General features: G+C 48.9%; 1 protein-coding gene across 1 annotated transcript in view; it reads right to left on the reverse strand.

Moving 5' to 3' along the window:
* The window catches only part of LOC135385247 (uncharacterized), a 108,493-nt gene that overhangs the window by 83,307 nt on the left and 12,157 nt on the right, over positions 1 to 13,029 (reverse strand). Inside the window, exon 2 of the mRNA XM_064614452.1 lies at positions 12,287 to 12,362. Within this exon, the coding sequence (XP_064470522.1) occupies positions 12,287 to 12,362 (76 nt within the window). The remainder of the gene's footprint in view (positions 1 to 12,286; positions 12,363 to 13,029) is intronic.

Consider the following 13,029-nt stretch of genomic DNA (forward strand, 5'->3'; position numbering starts at 1 on the left):
GGGGGAGAGACACATAAACGCAGGCAGGTTCATGGACTAAATCCATGATGATTAACCTGAGTGATTGGCAAAGTTACATATACAGGACGAAATATTCGTGGACAGCGCTCGAGAGCCGCCCTGCTAAGTCCCGCGTAAACTCCAAGAGGAAAAAAAATAGTAATTCCAGACATTTTGAGAGCTAAATACGTTGCCACAAAAATTGATTATTATTGGGAATAAATGCACAGGAATAAAGGAATGTCACAGACTGACGACTGTATTTCACGCTCTGCTTTCAGAGTCCCAAGTACATAATTCATGTGCATAGATGATATTACTTTAAATTAAACCGACAACCGTGATATGTCGAGCATTATCAAAGTTTGCATGACGCAGACATTCGGAACCCTATTGAAAAATCCCACAAAGTTCCACATTATTACATGTAGGAATCTGTATGAGACATGTAAGATCTCACATGTCCTATATTGATTTGATGTGAGCGTCGATATGAGACTCATGAGACCCTATAATTCCCACATCAGCCTTTTATGAGACCCTATAATTCCCACATCAGCCTTTTATGTGACCCTATAATTCCCACATCGGCCTTTTATGGGACCCTATATTTCCCACACCAGCCTTTTATGGGAACTCATATTACCCTTGTGGGCGACTATACTGGCCCCTTATGAGATCATAATTTCCTATATTGGCCCCATATGTGGCCACATACTTCCTAGAATGAACTCATATGGGACCCTATATTTCCCCAGTACTGAGTGGATGGCAGTTAAAAATGCATATTGAGAAAAAAAATATCAAACACACTTCGAATTGCAATAACTTTAGATTTTAAGCTTCATGGTCCTGTGAAAATGACAGTGAATGAAAATTTTCCTCCACCTTTATTTGTTTTTGATTTTTGTTATTTAACGTTTTGTTGATTGATAATATTAATTTGAACTATTTGGTGTCAGCATAGAAAGAACTTCATATTATGTGCTAAGACAGCAAAACCTAAGCCACTCGCATATGGTATGGGATCCTATACTAATATGAGCTTCTATACAGATGTGGAATATGAGGTCCTATATTGATGTGGGGTATGAGGTCCTACATTCATATGGAATATGAGAACCTACATGGATATGTGATATAAGATCTCACACCAGATTCCCACAACATCACATATGAGATTTTTCAATAGGGAAGCAAGAAACTCTAACTATTTTTTTCCTCCGTGTGGGAGGTAAATTGCTAAGTTGGCTAAGTTATATAGCGTTATTCCTTCGAGATTCAGATTCATGAAGGCCACATATTTCCGAAGACTGTTGCATATAGGAGAACACTTGCGAAGCGTAATCATCGATGTTGAGCGATCATGCCCGGACGTGGATTCCGGTACTATAGATTTCCAGTCGCCGCTGCAGGAATTCGTCGAGCTCTGAGTATGTTCGTTCCAGTTGCTAGTTCATGAATTAAACGCGTATATTCATGAAGACTGATTATTCGAAAATTATCGTTTCCAATTTTACTACGGCTGTGAGACGTAATCGAGCCTTCTGTACGTGCAGGCAATTGCTTGGTTTATGCTTACTGTACGACCAATAATCGCGTAATGTCTCTATCTGAAGGTATTGTGTCGCATAATCAGCGCCACAGGTCCTTATCCCTTGCATTTGTGATGATGGCACAGATTTAAAGTGCATATACGTTTTTCTCTTTGCTTTAATGTAAGTTACTGTTTTATTAAGCGCACAGCTAATCTCTTTTCAGGGTGCACTTGTTACGAATTCAGACCACATGTGATCGCCCTGTAAGAAGATAAAGAGAAAAAAAGCCTGGCGGTAATGCTGTAGAAAGACGGAGCTCAAAACAACTTCAAGCTAAAGAAGGGCTGCGTATCGCCTCATCTTGTGAAATCGAGCGGAGCAGCACAGTCAAAAGTGGAAGCTATGCAAACCTGTAAAAAAGTTCAATTGGCAATAAAAGGTGGGTGTGAACAGAAACTATTTTCCCTAACTGTAGTTCGATATAGCAATAATTCAAGTAGGCAACAGAGACATAAGTTGGCTTTCTGCAAGCATTTGTCTGCGGAAAGTAACCGGCCATAAGTCAACAGGAAATAAACTACAGCTTTTTCCGCCGTTATTAATCCTCTTGTCGTACATTTTAATCCTTATACCATGACATTTAATCCATTTGCCATCACAATTAATCTCTCTTTCATTTTTTAAATCCTCATTTCACATAATTTAATCCGTTTCTCATGCAATTTAATCCAAGTGACTATGTGTGGGCTACATGACTTTTTTTACGATAGGATAGAGAGGCAGCAAGCGAGCTGGTGGTATAGATCCATAACTTAAAAACCCGAGACTAGGGGACGAAAAAAACGACAAAACACACAACAATTGAGACCTTGTCTGTGTTTGTCGTTTTTTTGTCCCCTAGTCTCTGGTTTTTAAGTGATGGGTATGACTTTTTTTAGTGTATTTTGGGACAATTCCCATGTGTACGCATATTGCACATGCTTTTCACTAATATTGTGGGTTTCTGCACCATAACGGGATACTGTGGGACTGTCAATCTGGATTACGGTGTTATGGGACTATTCCCATGTCTACGAGTATTACCCATGGTTTTCATTAAAAACGTGGGTTTCTGCATTGTAATGGGATACTGTGGGACTGCCAATGATGATTGTGATATTGTGGGACTGCTTCCATGTCTACAGATATTACATATGCTTTTATTAAAAACATGGGTCTCTGCATTGTAATGGGATACTGTGGGACTGTGTATATGGATTACGACATTGTGGGACTATTCCCATATGTACGGATATTGCCCATTGCTCATTAGATATGCGGGTTTCTGCACTGTAATGGGATACTGTGGAAATGTGGATCTTCATTACGATATTGTGGAACTATTTCCGTGTCTATGGGTATTACCCATGCTTTTCATTCAGAATGCAGGTTTCTGGAGTATAACGGGATAGTGTGGGATTGCCTGTCTGGTTTAGGATATTGTGGAACTATTCCCATGTGTGCGGGTATTACCCATGCTTTTCGTTAAATATGTGGGTTTCTGCCCTGTAATTGGATACTGTGGGACTGTTCCCATATGTGAGGGTATTACCCACGCTTTTTGTTAAATAGGTGGGATTCTGCACTGTAATGGGATACTGTGGGACTGGCAATCTTGATTACGATATCCTGGGACTATAAGCTTGTCTATGGGTATTCCCCCTGCTTTTCATTAAAAGCGCTGGTTTTTGCACTAATGGGATACTGCGGGACTGTCAATCTTGATTACGGTATTTTGAGACAATTCCCATGTCTACGGGTATTGCACATGTTTTTCATTAATAATGCGGGTTTCTGCACCATAACGGGATACTGTGGGACGGTCAATCTCGATTGCGGTATCATGGGACTATTCCCATGTCTACGTATTTTACCCAAGGTTTTGATTAAAAATACGGATTTCTGTACCGTAATGGGATACAGTGGGACCGTCAACTTTGCTTGCAATATTGTGGGACTATTCACATGTGTGCGGGTATCGCCCATGCTTTTCATTAAAGGTGTTGTGACAGTTGGTTTCCAGCTTTCCCAGATAAATACGAAAAACTATTCTATCACCCGACATCATCCCATATTCAAGTTTTCGGGTCCATGACGTGAGCAGGTACGGAGAAACGGCCCCGAAGAAGCGACATTGGTGACGTCACACAGGAGCAGCGAGGGAAGATGCGCGTCTCCGAAGCCAAATGGGGGATAGGGGTCCGTGAGGTCACACCGTGGGTCGTCGTTTTTGGCTGCGCCTATTTTCCGAACCTATCTAGCGAGAGGAAAAATTCTTTTTTTCACGGTGTTCTCAACAACAACAACTTTATTTTCGGCCTTGGAGAGTGGGGAGTTTCATCGCAACAGGCGATACTCTACCCCAGTGCTTGGTGGAATGGGGGGAATAAAATAACGTGCCCCTTTACAATAACGATCGAAGTCCGATGGTGTCCAGAAATGTCAGAAGACCTTTGAGCGCAGAGCGTTGCTGGGCTGGATTGGGCCAGGGACCAAGCAATTTCGGGAGGGAGAAAGGGCGAGAGTCCAGCTGACGAAGAGACTCGGAGAGTGTGGTTCGGGAAGGTTCGTAGTGAGGGCAATGAAGAAGAATGTGCTCCAGATCCTCAAGAGCACCACAGTGGCAGCAGGTGGGAGAATCAATTTGTCTCAAGCGGTAACGCCACTGAGCTGTAAAGGCCACATCGAGGCGCATGCGGTGGATTAATGCAGCATCCTGACGAGATGTGTTTCGTGGCATGCGGAAAGCGAGCGTGGGATCAACTCTGTAAACTCTCATAATCAGTACGATGCATATATATTATACTTCAACACATCAGAGAAAGTGTCGCAACACCTTTACGTGTGCGGGTTCCCGCACCTCAATGGGATACAGTGGGACTGTCGATCTTGATTACGGTATCCTGGGACTATATGCATGTCTATGGGTATTCCCCTTGCTTTCAATTAAAAACGCGCTTATTTGCACTGTAATGGGATACTGCGGGTCTGTCAATCTGGATTATGATATTGTTGAACTACTTCAGTGTCTATGGGTATTACGCATGCTTTTCACTCAAAATGCGGGTTTCTGCTGTATAACGGAATACTGTGGGGACTGTCTATCTGGTTTAGGATATTGTGGGACTACTCCCATGTGTGCGGGTATTACCCATGCTTTTCATTAATTATGCGAATTTCTGCACTGTAATGGCATACTGTGATCCAGATAGAGAGTCGCATAGTATCCCATTACAGTGCAGAAAACCTCATTTTAAATTAAAAGCACGGGTAATACCTGTAGACATGGAAAGAGTCCGACACTATCGTAATCCAAATTGACAGAGCCACAGAACCCTATTACATCGCAAAAACCCGCGACGACGACGACGAAGTGTTCTGACGTGCGCTTTCCTGCTCCGTAATTTTTCTGTCAATTCTTTCGCTTCCCTCTTTTTCTGTTCCTGCTTTATCTCATCCAGGCCTGGCTTTCAGCAGGCCCTGCCTCGCTGCAAGGCGCGGGACGGCCTGTGCATCTCCCCCGGGAATGGAGAGTGTTCGCAGCAACTGCAGCGCCGATAGTGACACTGACTGTTCCAGTAGCAGCACGATCATCCTCCGAAAGCGACTAAGCGACAACGCCATGGTCACGTCTTCGGACGACGATGATGACCAACCGTTCGAGGAAGTCCGCAAAAGGGCGCGGAAGACCGCCCGTCTGAACTCGGCGCGGCTTGCCCCGCCTGAGGGAAGTACGGTGATCTTTGCTCCACGGGACCCGACTGTGAGCCTTGCCAGGCTGAATCACCTGAGACTCTCCGAGTTCCTTACGTCTGAGCAACCGGGAAAAATTAAAGAAATACGACCGAACTATGCGAAGAACATCATCGCGGTGGAAGCCGTTTCCCCGCTTGCTAAAGGCCCTCTCTTGGGACTCGAGAGGATCTGCTCGATCCCTGTCCGTGCGTATGAACCGCGCCCGGCTGATTCGTGCTATGGCGTTATCACCGGTGTCGACACCTCACTGTCCGACGACCAGATAAGGCTGGCGATCCGGTCTGACGCCGCGGTCATTGCAGCGAGGCGAATAAAGAGGGATGCCGGTGCTGTGAGGCTCACATTCCTCGGGACTGTCAAGCCACGAGAGATCAGTCTTCATCTCCTCACGATGAGAGTTAAGCACTACCTACCGTACGCACCGCAATGCCACAACTGCCTGAGACATGGGCATGTTGCTGCGTGCTGCTTCCGGAAGAAGGTCTGCGCAAACTGTGGAACGTCTCATGACGGTTCTGCCTGCCCGCAAGACGACCCCCTATGCGCGAATTGCCAGGGCAATCATCTAGCAACATCCAACGACTGCCCCAAGCGGAAACAGCAGCGGCGCATTGCAAGGGAGCGTTCGCGCTCCAATAGCAGTTACCAGGAGGCAAAGGTGAAGGTCCAGAAAGAGGAACGCCGCGAGCACCGCAGACGGCGGCGGCGGCGAAGACTGCAGTCACGACACCGTGCTGCCTCTAGCAATGGGGCTGGTGGGCCCCCTCCATTGAGCGACAGTGACTTCCCCCCCCCTGCCCCACCCTCGCGATGCTCTGCCAACGCATGTTGAGGCCAGTGGCGACCCGCTGCCGACCCACTCTCAGAAGGCCCGCCGGCCATCACCGATCCGAGCGAACGACGACCCTGGAGACATGCAGGTCGTGGTGATCAGGCTACTCTTCGCGGCATTAAAAGCCATCGTCGCCGCTTGTCCTGAGTGCAAGGCACTTGCTGAAATTAGATCCATCCTACAGCTCGAGAACGCCATCGCTCCCACCTTATTATCCGGCCCTAAGCGTAGCAGCCACTAAGATCAGCTGGGCGCCCTTACCGCTCCGCCACTGGCAGCATGGCTGTGCAGTACCAAACGACAACGATCTTTCAGTGGAACGCGAGAAGCCTGCAGTCGAAGCTATCTGATTTCCGTCAATTTTCCTGGAGGCACAAATTCCCTCTCATGTGCATATCGGAGTGCGGAATCCGTGATGACTTCCGCCTCTCCAACTATATCACCTTCGCCTCCAAGCCCAGAGGTGCCAAGAGTCGAGCAGCTGTTCTTGTTAGGTCGGACATACCCTCTCTGAGCAGGGACATCGGGCTAACCGATGGAGGGGAATACGCCTGCTGCTCGGTCCGGATGGGCACTACCGACCTCACCGTTGTTTCTGTGTATCTGCCCCCAGCCGTCTCCTATGATGTGAACGACTTAGGGTGCATTCTAGACCGCCTCCCGCCTCCATATGTACTGTGTGGGGACTTTAACGCGCACCATGTCACCTGGGGTAGTACACGCTCTGACTCGCGAGGGGAACGCCTTGCAGCGCTGTTTGAAGAACGAGACCTCCATCTCCTTAACGACGGTTCTCCAACGTTTGTACCGTCGTCTTCTGTCTCGTCATGCCTGGACCTCACGGTTGTATCCGCCTCGATTGCCCGGCAGTTCACATGGCAAGTTGATGCTGACACGCTGGGGAGTGATCACTTGCCGCTGTTGATCAACATCCGTGGAGCTCCTGGGACCCAACTTAGGCGTACCGCCAGGTCGACGAACTGGCACCGTTATAGGGCTGCTGTTGAATCCGCCCTCACGGACTCCGTGCTCCAGCGCGCCAACCATCAAGACTTCTGCCGTGCTGTGGTCGGCGCCACGCGCGCTTGCACACGCGTCGTTCGCCTCCCGACGAAGTTCGCGGCCGTTGATGCGGAGTACGCGCGCCTGCGTGCGACACGCCGGAGAGCGGAAAGGCGCGCTCGTCGAACCCGCCTCCCTGATGACAAACGTGAAGCTCAACGGGTGCAGAAAGCCGTCGATAGGCACCTTCGCAAACTAGCCAGGAACCACTGGAGAAGCTTTGCATCGTCGCTGTCGCCACGCACACCTCTCTCCCGAATATGGGCGGTGATGAAGGGTCTAACCAAGCCGGTTACTCAGCGTGATCCGTTCCGGTCGCTATCCTTAGCCACAGGTCGTTCGGAGATGGAGCTTGCGGAAGACTATTGCAGTAGGCTGACCTCATCACCCACTGTCGACCTCACGTCAGCCTGCGATATCCCAGTTGTTCCTGATCCACCAATGGAGCCTTCCTTAAGCCACCCATTCTCTTCCATGGAGCTAGAGTCGGCCTTAAGACAGTCACCAGTGCACACCTCTCCTGGGGCAGACCTAGTGACATACAAGACCCTTCGCAACCTACCCCTCCGCGGACGCCAGCTGCTCTTGCGGCTCATTAATGAGTCGTGGCGCGCCGGTGTTGTTCCCGCAGAATGGAAGTCGGCAATGGTGGTCCCCATTTTAAAACCTGGAAAATCGCCCCATGACATCGATTCCTTTCGGCCGATTGCACTCACCAGCTGCGTGGCGAAGACGATGGAGCGCATGGTACACTCGCGGCTAACCTGGTACTTTGAAACTGTGAGGTACTTCCCCGAGGCCATGGCAGGGTTCAGACAAGGGAGGTCGTCCATCGACAACGTGATCGACCTGGTATCCAGTGTCCAAGAAGAACAGTCGGAAGCACGTTTTACTGTTGCTGTCTTTTTGGATGTCATGAAGGCGTATGATAGCGTTCTCCACAGTGCCGTTGTTGCTACCCTGCAAGAATCGGGAGTGGGAGCTCGAATGGTTTCTTGGGTCCGTGACTTTCTGTCCGGCCGGACGCTGTTCGTCCGTACTGCATCAGGAGATACTCCAGCTTTTCCCGTCTCCCGTGGAGTGCCACAAGGTAGTGTACTGAGTCCGCTGCTGTTCAATCTGATTATGGCATCACTCCCGGCGCGCCTCTCTGAGCATATCCGCATCACAATCTATGCCGACGACATCTGCATATGGACATCCGGGGTCCGACGGGACGCCATTCAACAACGCTTACAAGGCGCTCTCAACACCACCGCGTCTTACCTTGCCGACCGAGGACTCCGTGTATCCCCTAGCAAGACAGCCGCCATGGCGTTTACTCGGCGGCCCTTCACCAGCTACCCTCTCCATGTTGCCGGAACCCCGCTTCAATTTGTGACGCACTGCAAGTACCTTGGCGTGATTATTGACAGACAGCTCTCCTGGTCTAAGCACATAAAGAACCTCTCCGTCAAGACGAGCAGATCAGTGAACGTCCTACGCCGCATCTCCGGAGCGTCTTGGGGCCCCACCTGTCGCGATCTTCGCCAAATTCACAGCTCCCTCGTGCTCGGCCTCCTGCGGTACAGCATCCCAGTGCTGCACGGCCTGCGGACGACTCACGAGCGGGAACTCCTGAACATTCAGTCTCGCAGTCTTCGCGCATGCCTGGGCTTACCCAAGACAACGGAAACTTATTCGGTACTTGCAGAGGCCAGGGAACCACTTGTTACCACCCTGCGAGATAGAGAGACCCTCCGCATTTACACGCGGCTAATGACTCGGCACCCTTTCCACTACCTCAGGACCATTGACCACGACAGCCCCGCGTCTGCCTTTGGTAGCGCAGTGCGCCGTCTGAAGGGTGTTGTCCCACCTCCCACATCTCACGTATCGTATGCTACCCCAACATGGGCTCTCGACCAACCTCCCATATGCACATTTATCCATGGCCTCGGGAAAAAAAGCGACACGCCAGCGCCTGTAGCACATCAACTTGCCCTGGAACACCTATCCTCGCTGCACCACGGAAGGCAGACCGTCTATACTGATGGGTCTGTGATACCTGGTGGAGCAGCTGCAGCCTTTTGTGTGCCCCACGAAGATTTTGAGAGAGCGTCCAAGCTCCCCAACGAGACGTCCTCCACGGAAGCAGAGCTATTCGCAATCAATATGGCCCTTCAGCACATCTCGTCCTCCCCACCTGCAGAGTGGACGATCCTCACCGACAGCAAGCCAGCCCTGGAGATCCTGGGTTCTCACGCCACCAAAATCATCAGCGACCTCCAAACGGCTATCATCGCCGCATGCGACTCTCTTTGCGCCTCTGGCCACGGTGTGCGGCTACAGTGGGTTCCCAGCCACATAGGCCTCAGTGGGAACTCCCGAGCGGACGCCGCCGCGAGGCGTGCCCACCAAGACGTCGGCCCGCCAGCTAGTATGCCGCTCACATCGTCCGCCTGCCTTATAAAGATCCGCGAGTGGTGTGCCTCCGAAATGCGTCGCTCTGTCGAAGACGCTGTACGCTCCAATGCGTATATCCAGTCCATTGACCCGACAATGCAATTCGCTCCATACCAGCAGCTCGTCCGCGCAGAAGAAACGCTGCTGCATCGGCTCCGGCTCAACGTCGCATATACACCGCAATACCTGTGCAGGGTCGGAAAGCGTCGCTCAGCCAGCTGCGCTACCTGTGGCGCAGTAGCAGACGTTGAGCACCTCCTACTAATCTGCTCGGAGTACTCTGCAGCCCGCGCTGTCCTCGCCAATCGCCTCCAACGCCTGGGACACGGCTCGCTCTCTCTGGCCGTGCTTCTCGGCCCCGTCGCACGCCAACAACAGGGAGCCGTTACAAGGGCTCTCCTGCAATACCTACAGGACACCCAACTGAGTGTTACGTTGTGAACTGAGAACCGCGGCCCTGGGCACTCGCCCCCACTGCAAAGAAACCGGCCGGTTTTTTTTTTTTTTTTTTTTTTTTTCCTTTTTTTTTTTGCTCCACCAGGGCGTAGCAAGCCGACATAGGTCTGGCTGACCTCTCCCTGCGTGGACGCCACCTCCTCTTTATTAAACTTATATACCCCCCCCCCCGCGTTTTTAATTAAAATCACAGGGAATACCCGTAGACGTGGGAATAGCCCCACAATATCGTAATCAGGACTGACAGTCCCAGAGTATCCCATTACAGTGCAGAAACCCACGTTTTAATGAAAACCATGGGTAAAATCCATAGGCACGGGAATAGTCCAACAATAACGCTATCCAGATTGACAGTCCCACAGCATCCCATTAGTGCAAAAATCCACGTTTTTAATGAAAAGCACGGGGAATAGCCATAGACATGCTTATATTCCCAGGATATCGTAATCAAGGTTGCCAGTCCCGCAGTATCCCATTACAGTGCAGAAACCCACATATTTAATGAACAGCATGGGTAATACCCGCACACATGTGAATAGTTGCACAATATCCTAAACCCGTATCCCGTTATACCCCAGAAACCTGCATTTTGAATGAAAAGCATAGGTAATACCCATAGACATGGAAATAGTCCCACAATATCGTACTGAAGATCCACAGTTGCACAGTATCCCATTACAGTGCAGAAACCCGACTATCTAATGAGAAGCATGGGCAATATCCGTACACATGGGAATAGTTCCACAATGTCGTAATCCATATACACAGTCCCACAGTATCCCATTACAATGCAGAAACCCATCTTTTTTAATGCAAACCATGAGTAATACTCGTAGACATGGGAATAATCCCACAACACCGTAATCCAGATTGACAGTCCCACAGTATCCCGTTATGGTGCAGAAACCCACAATATTAGTGAAAAGCATGTGCAATATTCGTACACATGGGAATTGTCCCAAAATACACAAAAAAAGTCATGTAGCCCACACATAGTCACTTGGAGTAAATTGCATGAGAAACGGATTAAATTATGTGAAATGAGGATTAAAAATAATGAAAGGAGGATTAATTCCGATGGCAAATGAATTACCGTAATTTCACGCGTACAAGCTGCACCGCAGATAAGCCGTAGGACCCGTTTTTAGGAACGTTTTGAAAATTTTCTGGCAGATACGCCGCACTCGCAGGTAAGCCGCAGGCGATACGACGCAACTGATTTGTGCGACAAAGGAGACCATAGAGAAGGCCATAAACCATGTGGTACATACTCCGGAGTCGGCATGGTGTACAAGAAGGAGTTCAGTTCTAGTGTTCTACCCAGATCGGATTGTGCCCTTGTTGCGTGTTTTTCATGGATCGCTGGGTCAGTGATCTTCCAGAAGACACCAGGAAGGTAGCCACCAGCCACCAGGAAGGAAATACTCGAATGTGGACGCGCCCCTGTTACGTACTGTACGTGCATCGGCAGGGCGGTGCTGTCCCAGAGACACTGTCGTTCTTAAAACCGGCGTATGGGGAAAATACCAAGGAAAAATAGCGATCAGATAAGCCGCACTGGTGGATAAGCCGCAGAGCGCCCGTTAGAAAAAGAAATCGTGCATAAGCCGCGGCTAATACGCGTGAAATTACGGTAAATCTCATTGTATGAGGATTAAAATGTACGACAAGAGGATTACTAATGCCGGAAAAAGCTGTAGTATGGTGAACAATAGTTGTGTTGACAGTCAACAGAATGATACAGGGACTTTCTACAGACGAACACCTACAGAGAGTAATGAGCCATAGGTCAACAGTAATTGAATCACCAAACAGGAATTAAGCTGCCGGAATTAACACATTGTACGTAGAAAGTTTTCAGTTTTCTGTTGACTACAAACACAAAGGCAACAGCGCTCTTCATAATGTATTACTTCACATTCCACTCATTTTCATAGAGTGTACCCCTAGGTCCAGCATTTTGAAGCTACCTTCCCATCAATGCACAAAGGGTATCGCACGAGCATACCAGATATCTACACACATTCTCTCTGTATCATATTTCATTCGTTTTCTAACCCAGTGACGTATTGACACAATCGCGTAAATGCGCACACGTCAGCAGGACTAACGACGCTCATAAGGCAACAAATAACATATATATCGTTTTTGTACTCACGGCACTTTGGGTCAATTTTCTCTTTCACTTGCCTCTTCTGCCGCGAACTCGCTGTTGTCCCTTCTGCTGCACCGAGCTGCGAGTTATACATTGCACGTCATTACACGTTCACCATAAGAACCTAAAGTCATATTAGGTTGATGTAACAGACAACAAATGTGGAGAGGATGCTAATTAGATCTTTGACTGGCAGCCAGCGATCAGAGCCGCATATTAAAGCCGTAGCGTCTAGAGCCGTAGCGTAAGCCGTAGCGTCTAGAGCGCTCTGCCAGCGATCGCTCTAGAGCGCTTTATCTTCGACTGGTGAGAACGGAACACTCTCACAACAGCTTCGGCCAGTTGTTTCTTTCTTCGATCTTCTTTCTTCCTCTGCGCGCTCTGGCTTAGAGCATTGGTACCGCTAGTCGAATATACCTAAGGAGTGACTTTAATCTGGGTATAGCCGTAGTGTTCTAGCTACGGACATGTAAAATTAGAGTAGGTCACAGGTATGGCGTATGCATAGTAAGGAGAATGCCAGCAGGGTTGTTAAGAAACTTAGTAAAAGTATCTGAGTACGTGTACTTAGATACTTTTTGTGTATCTTGAGGAAATATTAGATACATTTTCAAACATGTACTTCTAACTGCAACTTAATTACTTTTTTCAGTAACTTGTATCTGCCTTTTTGGTCTTTTTGAGTAAAAACGACGAAACACCGTCGCCGACCAGGAGGTAGCGCGAAGGGCGCGCCGACACTATAG

The sequence above is a fragment of the Ornithodoros turicata genome, chromosome 2 (genome assembly GCF_037126465.1).
Source record: "Ornithodoros turicata isolate Travis chromosome 2, ASM3712646v1, whole genome shotgun sequence".
NCBI classification, from domain to species: domain Eukaryota; kingdom Metazoa; phylum Arthropoda; class Arachnida; order Ixodida; family Argasidae; genus Ornithodoros; species Ornithodoros turicata.